This window comes from Protopterus annectens, chromosome 10.part0, assembly GCF_019279795.1.
Source record: "Protopterus annectens isolate FY-2018-M chromosome 10.part0, PAN1.0, whole genome shotgun sequence".
Classification (NCBI taxonomy): domain Eukaryota; kingdom Metazoa; phylum Chordata; order Ceratodontiformes; family Protopteridae; genus Protopterus; species Protopterus annectens.
Window position 1 is genome coordinate 155,199,325 of NC_056744.1, and position 19,515 is coordinate 155,218,839.

The 19,515-nt window shown below is 38.7% G+C and overlaps 1 protein-coding gene across 1 annotated transcript in view; it reads right to left on the reverse strand.

Annotated features, from left to right (window-relative positions):
* Window positions 1-19,515, reverse strand: part of FAM20A (FAM20A golgi associated secretory pathway pseudokinase) — a 1,212,293-nt gene that overhangs the window by 694,069 nt on the left and 498,709 nt on the right. Inside the window, exon 3 of the mRNA XM_044085124.1 lies at window positions 11,625-11,675. Within this exon, the coding sequence (XP_043941059.1) occupies window positions 11,625-11,675 (51 nt within the window). The remainder of the gene's footprint in view (window positions 1-11,624; window positions 11,676-19,515) is intronic.

Genomic DNA, 19,515 nt, shown 5'->3' on the forward strand with positions numbered 1-19,515 from the left:
TCCTTACTAAGTTTTATTCTCATTTGTTCACATTTTATTGTTGCTCCTACATCAGTTCCCAAATATTTGTACACTCCCTCGTATTAAAAACAAAAAGCTGTTAAGACCAAAAAATGAAGCGTGGCAACCTACTGACAGGTACAATCCTTTAATGAATTAAGCGCTTTTCGTTCAGTGTAATTCTTTGAACTTCTTCAGATACATATACAATTACAAAGTGATTTAAATATCTATGATGTCAAGTCAGCTGATCCCAGCCTACTACAAATTAAAAGGGCTACGCTATAATATTAAAAGTACTTAAAGTACTTAAGGTAAAAACACTAAAGGCATCGCAGAGCAAATAAAACCATTTACATTTTCAAGTCATCCTGGTGTAGTATAAATACGTGTGTTATTAATATGTTTTCAAAAATCTTCTTAACCATTGTAATAGTTGTAATAATGATAAAAACAACAGTTATTAAGCTTCCCAATATCATTATTCCTATTTAGACAGCAGTACATACATATCTATCAATGAAACAGATGCTAGCATGTTACTATCTACATAAACTTTTGATTTTTAAAATAGGCATAACTGAACACATATCATTGAGTCCGGGCTCATTATATGCGTTTAGGCATATTTGCCATATTAATTCCAACTTCACTAATTCTAATTATGATGGTCCACCCCTTATTTTTGGTGCCATTTGATCTAAAATCCAAAATTTAAAAGTATGACTAGGATTTTCTTGAACATGTTTAATTAGCTAATGCACTATCCTGGTTACATTTTTTAATACTATATAAATGGTCATATATTCTGTCCCTCAGTCTATGTTTAGTTTTGCCTACATAGAAACTGGGACAGTGTAGGCACTTAGATAAATATACGACCATTTTAGAGTTACAGTTAAATTTGCCCGTACTCTTCAACATTTTTTTGTTGTTACTGTTGTTAATCTGAATGTCTATTGATGTACCTACATTAATATATTTACAGTATGGGCAGGCATAACATTGTTGCATGCCCTTACATTTAGTTGTAACTTTCTCCAAATTTTCAAATATGTTTTTGAAATTCCTGTCTCTTCGTGTTGTAAATTTCGGAACTAATCCTAATTTCTCAAGAAGTTCTTTATCCTGAGTAATGATGTTCCAATTTTTCCATATAATACTTTTAATATGTTGGAAATCAATGTTGTATGTAATAACAAAATTAACACTTGAACCATCCGGTTCTTTATTTGTTATACTGTTACCAGTGTTTTCTGTTGGGTTGTTATTTCCTACAACTATAATTATGTTTTCAGTTCCGTTATAATTTCATCTAGTAACTTACTGGGGTATGCACTTCTAATAAACATTTGTCTCAGTGTGTTACATTCTACCTTAAAATCCTCCTCTGTAGTGGTCATTCGGGCCACCCTGACAAGTTGTCCCTTAACCACCGATTTCTTCTGGTGGAAAGGGTGGCCACTTGTGAAGTGTAGAAACGTGTTAGAATATGAAGGTTTTCTATATATAACACATTAGCTAAAAAGTATGAAGCAAGAATTTATAGATTTAAAAGAAAGAGTATATGAACACACATATGCTATACAAAACAGTAAAGTAGACAATGCACTGGTAAAACATATTTTAGCAAAGCCAGGCCACAATTTCAAATTCATGGCATTAGACCAGATTCAGACCAACATCAGAGGTGGCCCCTACAATTTGTTACTAGAGGAAAGAGAACTACTTTGGCAATGGCGCACCAATGCATTTGTTTACCCAGGTCTAAACGACCACTGTAACATCAGTTGCCTATTAAAACTAAGAAGTTTGAATAGGAAATAATTAATTAATATTCACACTTCGTAAAATGTGTCCATTCTCCCTACTAGATACTAAACTACACTATGGTACAAGCTTCTATGCTGAATAACTATAGTTCCTTATACCATTATTCTATTACCTCTATTATACCTTATAACTAACAAAGGTTAATATAATTTAATACAACAAAATGGAAAATACACATATAACATAATACGTAGCTAAGTAGTAACAACAACTATGTTAGAATTGGTATTTCTATGATTTCCTCTGTGAACACTGACTTAGCGGCCCTTAAAAACTAGTTCTAAGTCAATGTTGAATGTATTAAATTTAATAAGAGCTAAGCTACCTTCTGCCCTTGACTTTTTTGGCTTCTGTTTCTACTGACATTTGCCCAAACTTACAGTTGTTATTACAGTAATACATATATACTTAACAATATATGCAGTTAGTAGGCTTGTTGTTTCTTGCGAGTTGTTTCAGTTTATTTCTTTAAAGTCATATGTTTGTTTATTGGAAGGTATTTTCTTAAGTGTATATATATATACATTTTTAAAGTATACTTTTAAGTGTATTCTTATAACATATATATATATATTTTTAAAAAACAGGCTTTATACAGTTTTTTTAAGTTATCATGTTTTAAACAACCTCACCACTTTAACCCACAATTGATGTATCAAACACGTGGGTTTTTAGCGATGAGAGTATAAATTGTTAATTGTTTTGGTACTTAATTGTCTGAAGAAGTTGCTCACACTGCGAGCAACGAAAAGCGCTTAACATATACTAGTGAATAAACTTCTCTTGCCCTCAGTTCGTGAGTCGTTGGATACTCTTTTTGTTGACGTGGTTTGTCTTTTACTTGGTTTGTTTATGTAGATAGTAACATGCTAGCATCTGTTTCATTGATAGATATGTATGTACTGCTGTCTAAATAGGAATAATGATATTGGGAAGCTTAATAACTGTTGTTTTTATCATTATTACAACTATTACAATGGTTAAGAAGATTTTTGAAAACATATTAATAACACACGTATTTATACTACACCAGGATGACTTGAAAATGTAAATGGTTTTATTTGCTCTGCGATGCCTTTAGTGTTTTTACCTTAAGTACTTTAAGTACTTTTAATATTATAGCGTAGCCCTTTTAATTTGTAGTAGGCTGGGATCAGCTGACTTGACATCATAGATATTTAAATCACTTTGTAATTGTATATGTATCTGAAGAAGTTCAAAGAATTACATTGAACGAAAAGTGCTTAATTAGTTAAAGGATTGTACCTGTCAGTAGGTTGCCACGCTTCATTATTTGTACACTCCCTCTTGCTCAAGTTATTTTATATCACATTCCTGTCCCAAACTGATGTTTTCTTGGTGCTGCAGCTTTCCTGCTTTAAAAGTTGCTTTTGCACATTTATCAAGACCAAATGACAATCTTGTATAATCTGAAAAGGTTTTGACCACTTGCGGTTGTGCTTTCAGTTCCTCATCTGATGAACTATACAGTTTTATATCATCCACAAAAAGAAGACGAGAAGTCTTTATACTTTGCTGTTTTCTGGGAGCCAAATTATAGCCATGACCTAATCTTTTAAGCTCACAGTTTAATGGGTTAAGGGCAAGTCAAAAGAGCAGTGGTGACAAAGAGTCAGCCTGGAAAATCCCCCTTTGAATTTTTATCCCTGGAATAATAATTTGTCCTTTATCATGACTTAAATGCAAAGTGGTTTGCCACTGTTTCATGTCATTGTAATGTAATCGTTCGGTGTAGGGTGTATCTCGTACATTTTTAAGCACTCTTTTATCCATGAATGCGGGATATTGTCAAATTCTTTTTTGTAGTCTATCCATGCCATACTTAGTTTCTTCTCCCTATTTACAGTTCTCCATTATGACTTTAATTAACAAATGATCCTTTGTTCTGTACGACTTTCTTTTATTACCCCTTTGTTCTGTTGCTATGATTGAGTGAATAGCTTGCAGGTTCACTCTTAAGAAGGAGCATTGTTTTTCCTGTTGTTAATCAGGTTGCTGTCTGTTCAGGGTGCACATACAAATAGTGCTTACTCATGGCTAAATCTTCATGTAAAGTTGTTACTACTTTTAACCAGATGTTAGATACTGCATCTGGGCCTGGAGTTTTCCAATTAGGAGCTTTTCTTAACTTTGTTTCAATCTCTCTGGCTGTTACTTCATCCCATTTTATATCCTGTACATTTGAACGTCTTATTCTTTATTTTACTTTTTATATCCATTTAGCATTTTTATGTTCCACAGGATCTTTATAGATGTTGCTCCAAAAATGAATCTACTTCTTCTCTTTTTGATGGAGTTTCAATTTCTTTTGTTTTCTTTTCCAGTTCTGTATAAAACGTTCTTAGGTCATTGATAAATTCCTTATTTTGTATTTTTCCTTTATATTTATCTGCATATCTTACAAGTTTTTCTGTCTGTGGTGATATTTTCAGCTTATTATTTGTGATAGTGTATGATTGATCCTGATCTGTTCTGATACTGCACATTGCTTTTATTACATCTATCTTTCAGAGTATTTTTCTTGATCTGTTCCTTCTGTTATACTCTGCTAACAGGGGCACCTCTTGTCTTAATTACTTTATAGTTTTCTCTATTCAATACTTCCATGATGACATTTGATTTCTTCCCTTCCCTTACTAACCTGTATTTCTGTGGTAAGACTTTATCTGTTATTAATTTAGCTGCACAGTAATATATCCTATTTACTTCGTTACATCTCATGAATCTCTATGAACAGTCCTAATTACTATGTTCATTTGTTTTATCAAACTTCCAACTTTTGGGGTTTTATTGACCTGTAGTTTCTTTTCTTTCATTGCTCTTAATACATGTCTGTCCATCTCTATTAAATCAAGCAAGTCTTCTCTTAGATCATTTTCCTCTAAACTGAGGGCACGTTCTTTGCCCTCCATTTCCTGTGGGCATTCTATAAAAAGTTCCACAGCATGTTCCTATGCCATATTCTCTTCAGTTTCATCCTCTGTCATTCATTGCTCTTTCACATGGGAACCCACTGGCCTATCAGTTCACAACATTGACTGTGTCAGAGTTGCCAGAGTTTCCTGTTCACTTCCTTGCTGTGCCACTCCAGCTGAACTTTTGTACTGGTTTAAGGCTCCAAAGTATCTTCACATGGCAACTAATCAGATGTTTCCTGCTTCACTGGTTTCTCCTTAATTTGGGGATCTATTGCTCTATCATGCTGTGATTTTTATCAAAGTTAGACTTTCTACACAAAATCCTTCACTTCCCAGGTAATCCATAACCTCAGTTTCTATTTCTTTAACTTCTTTACTGCTAAACCTCTTTTGTCCTTTTCCTCTTTGTTTTCTTATTTTTTTTGTATTGTAAAATGTTCCATATCTGGATGCCTTTGCCTGTATTTCTCTTCAAATATCTTTGGTGCTGCTCTTTTTGTATTGATTAGTTTTGCTTTCTGCTTTGCATACATTTTACACCATATTAAATCTTTTTCTCTTTCCCATTTCCATATTTGTTCTTCAGATGTCTCCTGCTCCTCCTGTTTCTTCTTACCCGGGGGACTCATTTTTTCATCATGCTGTGATAAAACCTGTTGTTAGACTTTCTACACTAAATCCTTCATTTAGCATGTATTCTATAACTGCAACTTCTATTTTTTAACTTCTAATTTACTAATCTTCTGTTCTACATTTCCTAGTTTTTAATTTCTCCAAGTCTTTTAGGTTTCTAATACCACAGCGGGAATGGATCCCATTCCGAAGTCAAAGTATAATTAAAGTTAATAAAATTAGTATTGTTTCGCTCTTTGATGTCAGCCAGAAGTGCTCTTCGCAGCACTTGCAATGTGCCCAGTAATGACTCCTTCTGCAATTCGTATGGGCTACATGTATTGGTAACATATCTAAATATGATTGTAGAGTCTTATTTGTAAGACCTGTTGCACCTGCTACTATTGGAACTGTCTGGGTATCTTTCTTCTACATTTGTCTCATTTTCGCCTGCAAATCCTGATATTTTATGACTTTTTGTCTCTCTGTACACAAGACACTGTAATCAATGGGTGTAGCGATTTCAATGATTAATGCTATTTGACGTAGCTGGGAGAGTTTCTCAATGATATTTGAGTTGAGGATCATGTCAAAAGCCTTGGCTAAGTCAAGATAGGCAGTATGTACTGTTTTGCCTTCATCCATGGCTTTGGTGACATTTTTGAAGAAGTCCACCATGTTCAATAAGCATGATCCATTCTTAATGGAGCCAAACTGGGTCAGGTCAAGAGTTTGAAGGTCACCTGTCCTTTTTGATAAGGTCCATGATGATTCTTTCCATGGCCTTGCAAATAAAGCTGGTTAGGCCTATAGGTCTATAGATCCCAGGGTCGGCTGATGGACCCCCTTTGTGCAAGGGGATTACTGTTGCTGTTCTCCACTTTGCTGGAACAAAGCTAGTGCTCATGCTGAGGTTAAACAGAGTGCTAAGTGGTTCCTCTAGGTCTTGTTTTATACTGTTTAGTAAGCAGCCTGGGATGTTATATGGTCCCGTAGAGGCTGTGTTTTGGCCTTAGAGAGTGCAGATATGACCTGGTCTTTGGAGATACTAGCTAGAGGACTGGTGTCAGTTATGCTTTAGGGTATGGTTGGTGGGTACAGGGGGGAGGTTAAGTTTGTGCCACATTTGTCAGCTAGCAGGTTGGCAATTTCCTCAGGTTCGGTATGAGAGGTACCGTCCACTACAAGTTTGGCACACAGCTGGACATTCCCTTTTAGATTTTGGACATAGCTAATTAATGTTTTATGGTTATCCTTAGCTAGGGATGCTAATTTAGCTTCGCAACTAGCTTTAGACGACTTTACAAGACATCTGATTTGCTTGTTGAAGATGCGGAATGTATTATTCTTCTGCTGAGTAAGTACTTCCTTTTGTTATATAAACTATTTATTCTTGAGGTCCATCAGGGTGGTCTGCTTTTTTTTAAGGACCTGGTTTTGATCCAGACAGGTACAGCAGAGTCTATACAGTTGTTTAGGTGGTTATACAGGGCATTTGTGTACTCTTCTGCATAGGAGTCATTGTTGGCTGTGTTAGCAGAAGGCTTGAGACTTTTTATAACATTGTCTAGTAAGCTGTAGTTTGGTTTGGAGAAAATGTTCGTTTTTTTTTTTTGTTCCTGTGGGGGTGTCAGGTCTTATTGTTACTTCAAATGAGGCAGATTTATGGTCTGACCTCACCAGGGATGGCAACACACAGGGGTTGTGTGCAGTGACCTCCCCATGTCAGTGAGTGCTAGGACATTTGAGCCCCTTGTGGGGGTGCAGACTAGCTCTTCCAGGGCATTTGTATAAACAAAGTCCAGGAACCTCAGGGTGAGCATATTTGTGCTCATGTACCTCACCCAATCAGTGGAAGGATAGTTGAAATCTCCCATGACCAAAGTGTTTGTACAGTGAGTGACTCTAGTACGTCCAGGTAGGCAGGGTGCTTCTCTTGGTTCATGGTGGGGAGACCTGTAGCTAGCAATGACGTGGCAGGGTGTTATAGTTAGTTGGGCCTGGAGTAGCTCAAGACAGTCATACTGTGTAACGAGTCTCGAGGTGTATTTGGCTTTAATGAAGATGGATACACCTCCACCTTTGGTTGTTTCATGCTCATTTTGGGGTCTGAACATGTGGAAGGCATTGTGGCCTTACACGGCCGGGGGTGCTCTCTGCAGCCTTGAACAATGATTCAATGACTGCACAGACGTCAACATCTTCCAAGGTGAGGAGTGCTTCCAGGGAGTGTAGTTAACTGTTTAGGCTCCAAGCATTAAGTAGCATAAACTTGAGTTTGTCTCAACTGGATTTTTTTTACATTGGAAATTTTATTGTTTTGACACTGCCTAAAAAAAGTACTAAGGGGTAGGAAAGCACCTTTGCCAGTATCCAAAAGCCTGGAGGAGACATGTGAAGATCATCTCTGGAAAAGCAGAGTAGTCTGTCAACCATGTCTTCCCAGGCTGACAGATACTGGATCCCCCTGGACTGACACCAGAAGCTAAGCCAGTTGTTGAAGTCAATCATTTTTGTCTCTGTTGTGGCAATATCCTGGGTGAAGGTAGAATGCTGCTTAGGGGTAGGGACATACCTGCCTGTGACACATAATCAGACAGTTCAGTCATGCCTCTCTTCACATAGTCCAGTCGGGTACGTCTCCAGTCATTCACCCCAACATGTACTATGACAGGGTCATAAACGTAATTTTTAAGTGACTTGAATGTGTGATTTGACGGATTCTGGAAACTAACAGACAGCTGACCATGACCTTCTCCTTGTACAAGCCTGATGATGGGGATATCTGTGTGTCTCACTATGGAGTTGCCTATGACTATGACATTTGGTGTTGAGGTGTTTTGCCTTAACAGTTTTTTTGCCGAGACACTGGCGTATATGTTGTTATGCCTAGTGGATTCTACTTGCTTTGCAGTGTGTGCAAGTGGTTTTCACTTGGGAGGTTCCTGATCTTCTGGTAGGCTTCTATTGCATACCTCCGCATATGTGGGTTTATGGATTGTGACCTTGTTTTGTATGAAAGGTGATGTGTGTGTGCTAACAACCTGTTTAATGTCCAGTTTGTTGTTACGTGAGAGAACTGATTTCAAATTCATAGTGTAATTACATCTCTCACATATTGTATCTGTTTGTTATTGGAGTAAGTGGTTGTCAGTATGCATGAGGCAATTACTACATTGCCTCTCAGGGTGGCCGGAGAAATGGTTGGAAACTCAACAGTCCATTACGGCATGTTTTTAGTGCAACTACTATTGGGGAGTGGGCTAGTTTGACCAAATTTTGCTCTAGGATTAACAAAAGGGCTTATTCTGTTGAAGGCTAGGGGTGAAAACTATGGCAACACTTCTCAGTGTGCAACTGAGTTTCCCACACTGCAGCAAGGAAACTGGACAGGGTTCACTAACAGATGTCTAGGAGAAAATTGTCTTTCAGTTCGTTTGCATCTATACAGGGCACAGCTGAACCCCGCTGCATGGTATGCAGATACACGCAAACATTAGGCTTAAATATAGGCAAAATTAAACACTTTTAATCAAAACTACCAACAGTAAAGCACACAATGAACTTTCCTCCAGAATCTCCATCTCAGATGAAGCCCAGACTACACACGTCTGCCACAAGGGTGCAGGCAGAGCCCTCCTAATGTAAGATGGCTGGAACAGTGCTCAAGTGTAACAATACAGTCTAGACTAATCTGATCTGAATCTAGTCTATGCGATGTACTAGCTACATAAGGCAACATAACAGCTTTTTTAAAGTGCAGAAAAAATACAGTACAAATCAGCAAAATGATAAACTATAATCAGCAAAATGCAAAGAAAACTCAAAAAGTACTTATTTTTTAGAAATAGATGTTTTGGATTTCAGCAGAATCTTTCCAGACCTCTGGCAAAAGTCACCAAACGTTGAGCAGTTCTGGTTAGATGACCTGCAGTGGTACAGCACTCTGCATAAACTGGCAGCTGTTTGAGCAGCTGTGAACACTGGGATACTACTGAGAGCATTTCCTATAGAGGATTTTAAACTGAGGAGGTTTATTTATATACAAGGCAAGGGGAACCGCATTTGCACAAGGCTTTTATACCAGCAGGATGAAATACTTTTACACAGTTAATCCCTCTGGCAAATCAGATAAAAACATAATAAACTTTCCACCTGCAATTTCCAACTTGAATGGATTGAATTCAGCTCTGCTCCCACCAGAGTGCAAAAGAACCCTATTAATGTAAAACAAACTGGTTTTGAGCTCAAGTGCAGTAACTAATGCTTTACAACAAAATTCAGAATTCCTGCGGCATCGGGAATCCTTGGAAATAAGTTCACTAACCCTGAGAAATGTTCAACAAAATACATAAAAAAGTGCACACTGCACGAGAACTACAACAACACAGAAAAACTTTGCAAAACTTAGAAGAATTTTGGCAAACTTAGGAGAACTCCGACAAACTCAGAACAGCTTTTGCAGTAACAGATGAGGTTAGGAAATATTAGAATACTGTTAAAACAACCTAAGAGCAGTACAGTAACAAACAGATGGCATTTCTTTAACAAGCACAGGCTGTAAAACAGTGATAAATTCAACAAAATCAATAAATGCAGCACAGAAGTGTTAAATACACCACTTATGTATATTAGTGGCATTAATGCATGCTGCTGAAATGGGTAGTTACTAGAACAGAGTGAGGAGAAAGAATACTGACTACATCTGTGGTTACACGTCTGAAATATGATTATAGTACGAGTTACTGATGACATCTGACTGTAGCTGATCAGCACAAATGGTGCTTGAGGAAATTGAAACATATTTTAAAAAAATAGTCCCCACGTTCCCTGTTCAGGGGACGGCACCCCCCTGCACCCTGTTGAAATATATTCTATAAAGATAAGTCTCACAATCCTGTTCAGGGAGACCCCCTGCACTTCACTGAAATATATTTAAAAAATAACCCCCCAGACCCCCAATTCACCTCACTGAAATGTATTTTAAAAACAGCTACCATATTTTCCACTCATGGGAGATGCCCCTTCACACTAGCAAATAATTATTCTAACTCCAAAATGATGCTCCTTGGGGCAAAGAGCATTTTCTCTGACAAGTCAGACTTAGTTTGTGAGAGGTGATGCAAAAAAAATTCAACCTCATAATGCTTGACTGCTATCAACTATATGGTTACTACAAAATAATTATAAACTAATGATGACATCTTTATGAATATAGATTAGATTAACTACAAGTCATAAGAAATTAATGTGCCTCTGATGCCTTCAGGCTTCTTATCTGAAATGCTTTTAGAGCCCAGTTTATAAACATTATAAGACAGCAGTGACATCTCTGTCTTATGTATGAGAGGCCCTCTCTCAGAATAATCTGTGGATGCAGCAAAGAGCACAACAAAAACAAGAACAATGTGCAACATGATAATTTTGACCAGGAACGGCTACAATTGTACATGCAGGGATACTGCATGTCACAATGCCTAACCACTGAGGTCAGCTGACCAGTTAACCTCATTAAGGTTTTACATTGTCTAGTTCGGTGGTGCAGCGGTTAGCATTGTTGCGTCACAGCAAGAGGTTCTCCCGTTCGATTCTTGCCTGGAGTGCCTTCTGTGTGGAGTCTGCATGTCCTCCCTGCAGTCGAGTGACGTTTAAAGACATGCAGGTAGGTGCGTGCGTGAATGGGTGTGCCTTCTTTGAAAGTTGGGTGTCGGGCTGGCAACTTGGCACTGTAAAAATCCACTGCCAATCATTAGCAGACCGGAGTTCCACTGTATTGACCCCTAACCGGGAAAAGCCAAAAGACATTACTAGTGCACATCTGCTACATGTGCACACCCATTCACGCACGCACCTACCTGCATGTCTTTAAACGTCACTACATGTGAAAATTTGGCAGTAACTTAAGGCAGCACAGCTACTGTCAGAGAAGTTAACTTTCTGTCATATTTTGAAATTAATTCAACTCTGTCTTATTCCAGTGCCTTCATCTATAGAAGGCTGAAAAGATGCTACAGATTTAGTTCCTGGATTACTAGCTGTCAAAGAATTATAAGGGCAGCTCAGAAACACCGCACTCCTGCAAAAAAACTCCTCTTAGTTGGTCACGTAATTTTGCATTTCATGAAATATGAAATTAAGATGCATTTACTGTTAAAACTCCTTAAAAGTGACAACACTCTTAAGCCATTAAAATCCACTGAAGTTAACAAGCTCTGCTGCGTGAAAAATATTTATCATTACCTTTGCTGCAGTCACAATATCCATTCAGTGCCTTTTCATCCTGGGTGAAATCTGGAAAGAAAGAAAGGAAAACACATACTCATCTGTTATCCTCATAACAATATGAACACTAATTATCCCTTTGTTTCACAACTTTCACACCTTCCTGTCAGACTGTACATTTATATTTCTGTTAATCATTATCAATGGGGAAAAAAGATTACTGAAACAGAAATTGTTAGGGAAAATCATTTAACGTAGACATCAACTGAGTGGATGCAAACCAGAAATTAGATAATCTACAGACAGTTTTGAGTACAGTGCTAAGAAAAATGTTGAGGGCCACAGCTAGGACAGCTTCCTAAACAGGAAATATTTACCACAGGTGGAAGACTTGGATCTGCCTTTATTTGTTGGTGATGACCTTTACCTAGTCGAACTTCCTGGCCTTACTGTACAACCACCACTTTTGGCCATTACGATAAGTACCTGTCTGCATGTGATTTTGTACGGGGATACATCCCTTTGCACCTCAGATCTGGGAGTCTGCCTCCACACCCTGATCTGTAAATATACTATTTCTAACATCATAACTAACTTGAAGAAAGCAGAAATACAGTAATGCATTTCTCACCAAGGTGGTGCAACTTTGGAGGTAGTATATTTAGAGGCTGCAGTTATGGAGGAATATTTGTAGGTCTAGGGGGATGCAGCCCTACTGAAAAAAAAAAGATATGTAGAATCTTGCATTTCTATGCTTCCCATGATAGTACACTGGGCAGTCCAACAGTGACAGCCAGGACAGTGAGTGTGGGCTGACAAAATTTCACACAGGACTCAATATTTCAATATAACTTAAATATGACTCATAACTGAAAGCAACAGAAGCATTTAACTGATCAAACAAAAATTATCTGTAAGCATTCTTCATTGAGTCTGTTCCCTGATCCATCTGCCCCATCAAAAAAAAAACTCTACAGATGATACTTGTCTTTATTTTTAATTAAACTCAATAATTTGTGGTTGGATATGATAAAAACTGACAAATTAAGTACCTAGTATTTGGCAGTGGTGGCTGTACTGGGGTAAAAAACTGTCTGAGGTTGTTAGTCCATGGAAAATTATTCCAAACTACAGTCCATTCTACATGAAACTAATGTACCTGGAAAATAAATCCCATAAAAAGTAATATCTTCAGAATTTTATACAGATTATTTTCATGATATCATTAGATAGCACGTCCATGGAAAACTATTCCAAACTATAGTCCATTCTATATGAAACTAGTGTATGTGGAAAATAAGTCCCATAAAAAAGTAATATCTTTAGAACCTTATACAGATTGTTTTTATGATATCACTAGAGAGCAAGTCATCAAGGTGCTCTCCAAGGTCAAAAACATGGAACTGATGGATCTGATAATACCCTAGGATGCCTCCTTGAGAGCATGAAACATGAACCATCAGTCCCACTAGAATCTCTATTCACCCACAACCTCCAAACATACCTAATGAACGGAGGATTGTAATGGTTATACTGCTGCAGAAAGGCAGCCCATCCATGGTGTGAAGATAGGAGGTACTGCCTGCACAGCTAGCTGGAATTTTGTAAATAATTATATGTCATTTGTGAATATCAAACTATATAAACAAGATGCTTGTGTTATAAATGTATTAGAACTGTATGTCATGTGTATATCAAACTGATCTGTACAGATGTTTGTGTTGAAAAGGTATTTGTAAAGTGGTTGTGTTTGAAATGTATCCACTGTGTGCCCTACTGGAGAGAACAGAAATGTACATGCACTACTGTAACTGTTTAAATGTATATGTTTTAAGAGAGGAAGGTTAACCTCAGTCTAGCAAACTTTAAAATATATTTGAAATTAAATCATTTTATGAGCTAGGCCATAAAGATGCTATCGCGCAGGTTTCAAGGCAACCAAAGACACAAAGTCTGTACTAGGAAGCTTTCTGCATTGTCTTTGGGGTGAACTAATTACTACTCTGGAAGCATGGAGGTATGACATTTTTTATGACTTCTAGCATCTGCCACAGATCTGAGCAAAACTCTTGTGTGTGTATTTTTACATAGAGGTACTAAATCATGCCAGCATCCAGCAATGGGGGGTTGCATGGGAACTAGAAGTCAGATGATCAGAAGTGATGTCATTCTGCAAGCAATCCCAGAAGTAATATTTTAAATATTATTTTGAGAAGTCTCTTAGTGAGACTGAGCATTCTGTACTCTGTCTTGGGCCTGAAAACAAGAAGGACTATTCACCACATCATCAACCTTGCTCTATGAAGCAAGTTATTAGGGAATAGTATAATTCTCTTAGATTTAGTCATGAATATGGTAAAGCTTAGTTTAGATATTGTTTTTCTTTATTTATCTGAGCCTGTCCTTCAATGTCATTTTAAATATTTCCTGTGATTTGAACTCTGATGTCACTGTGGATATATATTTAGTACTTTCTTTTTCTTTTATTATTTATTATTAAATATATTTAAACCTTCCATTGCGGCTAATCTTTGTAGAGATATTTAAGTTTTGAGAGCATTTGCATATTTATTTGGTGACACTGTGTGGGCCACTCCTAATAGCCTTGCTCTTGGTCAAACTACCATTTGTATTGATATTAATTTCACTCAGTATATTGGGTACCCTTGGAGAAGCCTTAAGGTAGCTGGCAAGAGGGTCTGGTGGCAGTCATAAATACCTTATAGTTTGGGCAGAAGGGGGCATATAAAGAGTGTGTGTCAGCTAATTGGGCAGGGACACTAAGCACTGGTTAGTCAGAGAGGGTGCTGGAGGTCTTGGCTTGCACACTCAGTTGAGATCTCAACTCTACAGCTGTATAGCTGTGCCAGTGAGGAGTGTTAATGGGGATCTGGAGAAAGAGGGAGAAAGCAGTCCCAGACTGACTGTGTTCCCCGTGTGCTCTTAAGGGAAACTGTGCTTGATTGTGCTTGATGCAGACAGCTGCATCTGGAGATACTGTGTGTATACCTGTTATCCTCCCAGTGAACATCTCCCACTGGTGCCAGTGGTGAGGACTGAGGCTCCTTAATTACTGGCCCATAAGTGGAGGGTCGTCACACATGGAACCAGGAGACTACTGGCTAATTAGCCTAACAAATCTGCTATGTGTGTCTATGGAAAGGATAATCTTGGATATCACAAACAACAACAAAGGTAACCTACAAACACTGGACCCGACACAATTTAGGTTTGTCAAGGGCAGGTCTTGCCTGCTAAACCTGGTGAACTTCTTTGAGAAGGTTAGCAAAGCAATGGATTAAGGGCAAATACGTACATAACTACCTACACTCGATCTGGCCAAGGCAATTGACACAATACCCTACTCAGGCATTGTTAACAAACTCACTAAATTAGATATTAACCCATATGTCACTCACTGAATAGAAAGCTGACTCACTGATAGGACCCAAGAAGTTAGAATAGGGGAATCCACCTCAATAAAAAGGACAGTTACCAGTGGGGTCCATACCTCTCAACCTGGAAACATCAAAAATCTGGACAAAGCCCCATGAAAAATAGGTACACATCTGTACGCTGATTAACATAACATTTGCATACATAATTATGTAACCACGCCCACTCCAGTGGAGTTATGGGATGCCAGCTTTCAAACGTAACCTGATGAACAGACCACCAAAATATGGCCCCAGAGTCCCCCACAGCCATCCCAATCTCCCATTACCTGGCTATTTCACCCCATTTACCATAAACACTGTAATGTGCATACTGCTTTACTTCTGAAATGATTATTTGGATTTCATTTAAAACCTATTTAACATTTTATACACAAACACTAATAGACATCTGCTAAACAAAGCAATACAGTTTCACAATGAAAATAGTCTTGGCATTAAAACTCATCTGCCCTTGAAACTCACAATCACTGAAACAGCAATGAAACCCACATTTAAAGAAAATGCATCTGGCCAGTGGCGGATAAAGTTTACCTTTGGGCTGTTTTCAAATCATAGGCCCCTTGCTCACTAAACATACACATGTTCTTTGACACACCTTTGACTATTAAATGATATTCCTTGTATAATACAGCACACTTGTTAAAGCATGTTTTAAATTTGTTTTGAACATTTTTCCAGTAAGCAATGAAACAAAATGCATGAACCAATAATGACAAAACTGCCCAATTCAGAACATTTCCATCATAAAAGTCTGCTCAAATGTCTGCAATCCACCAGTATCAATAAATATGCACAATGTCTGCAGAAGCAAAAGTCATCTAAATAATTCCACATTAAAGAGATCTGTAGCTAATGAAGAGGTTGCTGCTAGTAGAAAACTTTATATTTTATTCATCTACAAGTAAAGTGCCTGCTGCCCTTGAAGAATAAACTACCCATGTTACATTATAAAAGCTAGTAATGTTTCAATAGGGAATGGATGGCAAACTGATAACAGTTTCATAGTTACTAGATAACTCCTCCAAAGGAGGACATTTTCAGGGCTGCAGCATCCACCCCCTTTAAAAATACAACACAGTACAGTAGCCACAATCCATCTGTATACTGTGGGAGTAGACCCCACAGCCTTCTGCATCAAAAAGCAAATATTCTACCTGTTGTGCTACTAACGCAGACTTTATGTAAGCAGCACTAAACTTCTTTCCCACTAAGGAACTATGCAGTACAAGAAAGAAAGAAATCTAGAAGAAGACAAAATTTAATGGGGGGGGGGGGGCAAAGGCCCAAGGTACAGGATTTGAACCTAATTGTTACCACAAGGCATGTCTCACTGGGGCATCACACACACACACACACACACACACACACACACACACACACACACACACACACACACACACACACACACACACACACACACGTTAAAACAGCAGCAGGCAGGTAAAAAGAAAACCAGACTGAGCTTCCAGGTCTGATAAATTAATTGCACGGTGCACAGCACACTGAAAGCTAAATTAACTGCACAGTGCACACTGAATGCTAAATTAATTGCACACACACCAAAGGTTAAATAACAGCAGCAGGTAAAAAAAAACACAGACTTCTAAGCTTGCAGCTCTGATAAATTAATTGCACGCTGAAAGCTAAATTAATTGCACACTGAAAAGCTTGTCCAGTAGTTGCAGCAGATAAACTGAAACAGCCCGGTAAAACTGAAACAGCAAACGGGACTTATGAATGCAGCTTGCAGATAACCTGAAACAAAGTAATTTAACATAAAAAATTAGTTTTACTAATGCAGCTCAGCAAAAAAACTGAAACGCACAGCCTTCTGATAAAATAAGTGCACACTGAAAGCTTGCCCAGCAGTTAAGCAGATCAACACACACACACACACACACACACACACACACACACACACACACACCTTGCCCAGTAGTTAAGGACATCAACGGTTGCACTAGATAAACTGAAATGGCCTCAACAAAGGTTAATGTACTTATGAACAGCAAACACAGCAGCAGGTAAACTGAAATGGGACTTGCAAATAACATAAAACCTGAAATGAACGGACTTTGGATAAATTAACTACACACTGAAAGCTGCTGAAATGAGCAGATAAATTGAAACGGCGCAGATAAAACTTGCATGCATGCTTGCAGTACTTAAAAAATAGAGAGAGAGAGAGAGAGAGACTGAACAACGTTACACATCTGAGCAACAGATAAAACATAAAACGTGTCTTGCACACTTGCCCAGCAAATAAATGAGCAGGTAAACTGCACAACATTTTGCTGTGCACAGACTTCTGATAAATTAACTGCACAGCGAAAGCTTACACACCAACTGGTAATGCTACAGACTTATGAATGCAGCAGATGAAACCTTTCAGCTCAGCAGATAAAACCTGAGCAGCAGATAAAACCTGCATGCACACTTGCCCAGTACTTAAAAATAAAGAGAGAGAGAAACTGAACAAGTCAACGTTTACAGCTCAGCAGCAGATACATCATACAACATAAAACTTGGAACACTTGCCCAAAGAGATAAACGAGTTGAGCAGGTAAACTGAAACAGCCCACAAAACAGATAATGCATATGATGGGCAAGTGTGCATGAAGGCTTTATCTGCTGCTCAGGTTTTATCTGCTGAGCTGGAAGGTTTCATCTGCTGCATTCATAAGTCTGTGGCTCTCCGATCTTGTAGCCCAGGCAGGTATGACCCTAGCCCTGAGTAGCATTCTGCCATCGCCCAAAATGATACCGCAGTACAAGGACAAAATGATTGACTTCAACAATTGGCTAAGCTTCTGGTGTCATTCTAAGGGGATCCAGTATCTGTCTGCTTGGGATGACATGGTCGACAGACCATGATGCTTTGCCAGAGATGGCCTGCACCTGTCGCCCCTGGGATTCGGATACTGGCTAAGGCTCTTGCCGCCCATATAGTGCTTTTTTTAGGTAAGGTTCAAATGACAAATTTACCACCATAACAGGAACAAGCAAGCAAAAACTGAGGGTAATGCTACTCAATGCTAGAAGTCTAAATCTCAAAATGCATTAATTCGAGGCACTCCTTAAAATGGAGAACATCGATATCTGTGCAGTGACTGAGACCTAGTTCAAGGCTCCAGAGAGCACCCATATACTACCACGCTATAACTCATACCACACTTTTCGCCATGTAACCTGGATCGAAACACCAAAAGTGGAGGTGTGTCCATATTCATTAAGGATATCCACACCTCCAGGCTAGTTGCTCAGCATAATGCATCTGAAGTTATCCAAGTGCAGCTAACTCTGGGCAAAACTGCAATCCAAACTGTAACTTGCTACAGATCCCCCACCATGCCCCAGGATTCCCATTCCTCTTTTCTTGATGTACTGGAAAAAATTAGGGTTCAACCAAACACCCTAATAATGGGCGACTTCAACTACCTCACCATTAACTGGGAAAACTACTCGTGTACCAACTCCTTAGTTCAACGCTTTCTGGAATTCATAAACTCCAATGCCCTGGATCAACTTATCCACAACCCCACCAGGGGCAACAATATCCTAGACCTAGTCATTACCAACATGAGTGACCGGTGCTCCACACCTGAAGTCAACTCCTCATTGGTCCGATCCGACCATAAGCTAATCACACTTGATATCCACATCCCGCCCCCACCCCCCATTAAGGAAACCACGGTAAAAAATTTCTCCACAGCCAACTTCATGCATTTTAAGACAGAAGTGGTGAACTTCATGACACCCATGCAGATGGACAATACAGTTACAACTGCTGAATCCTACATAGATGCACTATATAAGCACTTACACAACTGCATGGATCATGCTATCCCAAACAGAAACAAGATGCTATCATCCAAAAAAAGGAAGCCAATCTGGTGGTCCCCTGCCATAAACAAACTGTACAACAGAAGGAAGAAACTGTTCCAAAAGAGAGTAAAATCCCATGAGTGGAGGAGCTCCCTGGTCAGCCTCAGTAAGAAGCTGAGATCCCTTATAAGATCCTCCAAAGCTAGCTACGAAAACAAAATTGCCACTAATTCTAAGGACAACCACAAAGCATTCTACAGCTATGTCAAGAATCTCGATGGCAACACCCAGATCTGCTCTGAGTTACAGCACAACGGCATGAAAATTACAGCACCAACTGATACTGCCAACATCCCGGCAGATAGGTTCAGTGCTAACTTTACCCCCCCACCCCCTAAAGGGCCCATATCTATACAGGAAGAATGCAGAGTCCCTGTAATCACAACTACGCAGGTAAAAGCTGCACTCTCCAAATCCAAAAACACAGCATCCATGGGACCTGACAACATCCCAGGCTGCGTTTTACACAAACTTCAAAACTAACTGAATCCCCACCTAAGCACCATGTCCAATAACAGCCTCACATCAGGCTTTGTGCCCACTGAATGGCGCACAGCAACAGTTAT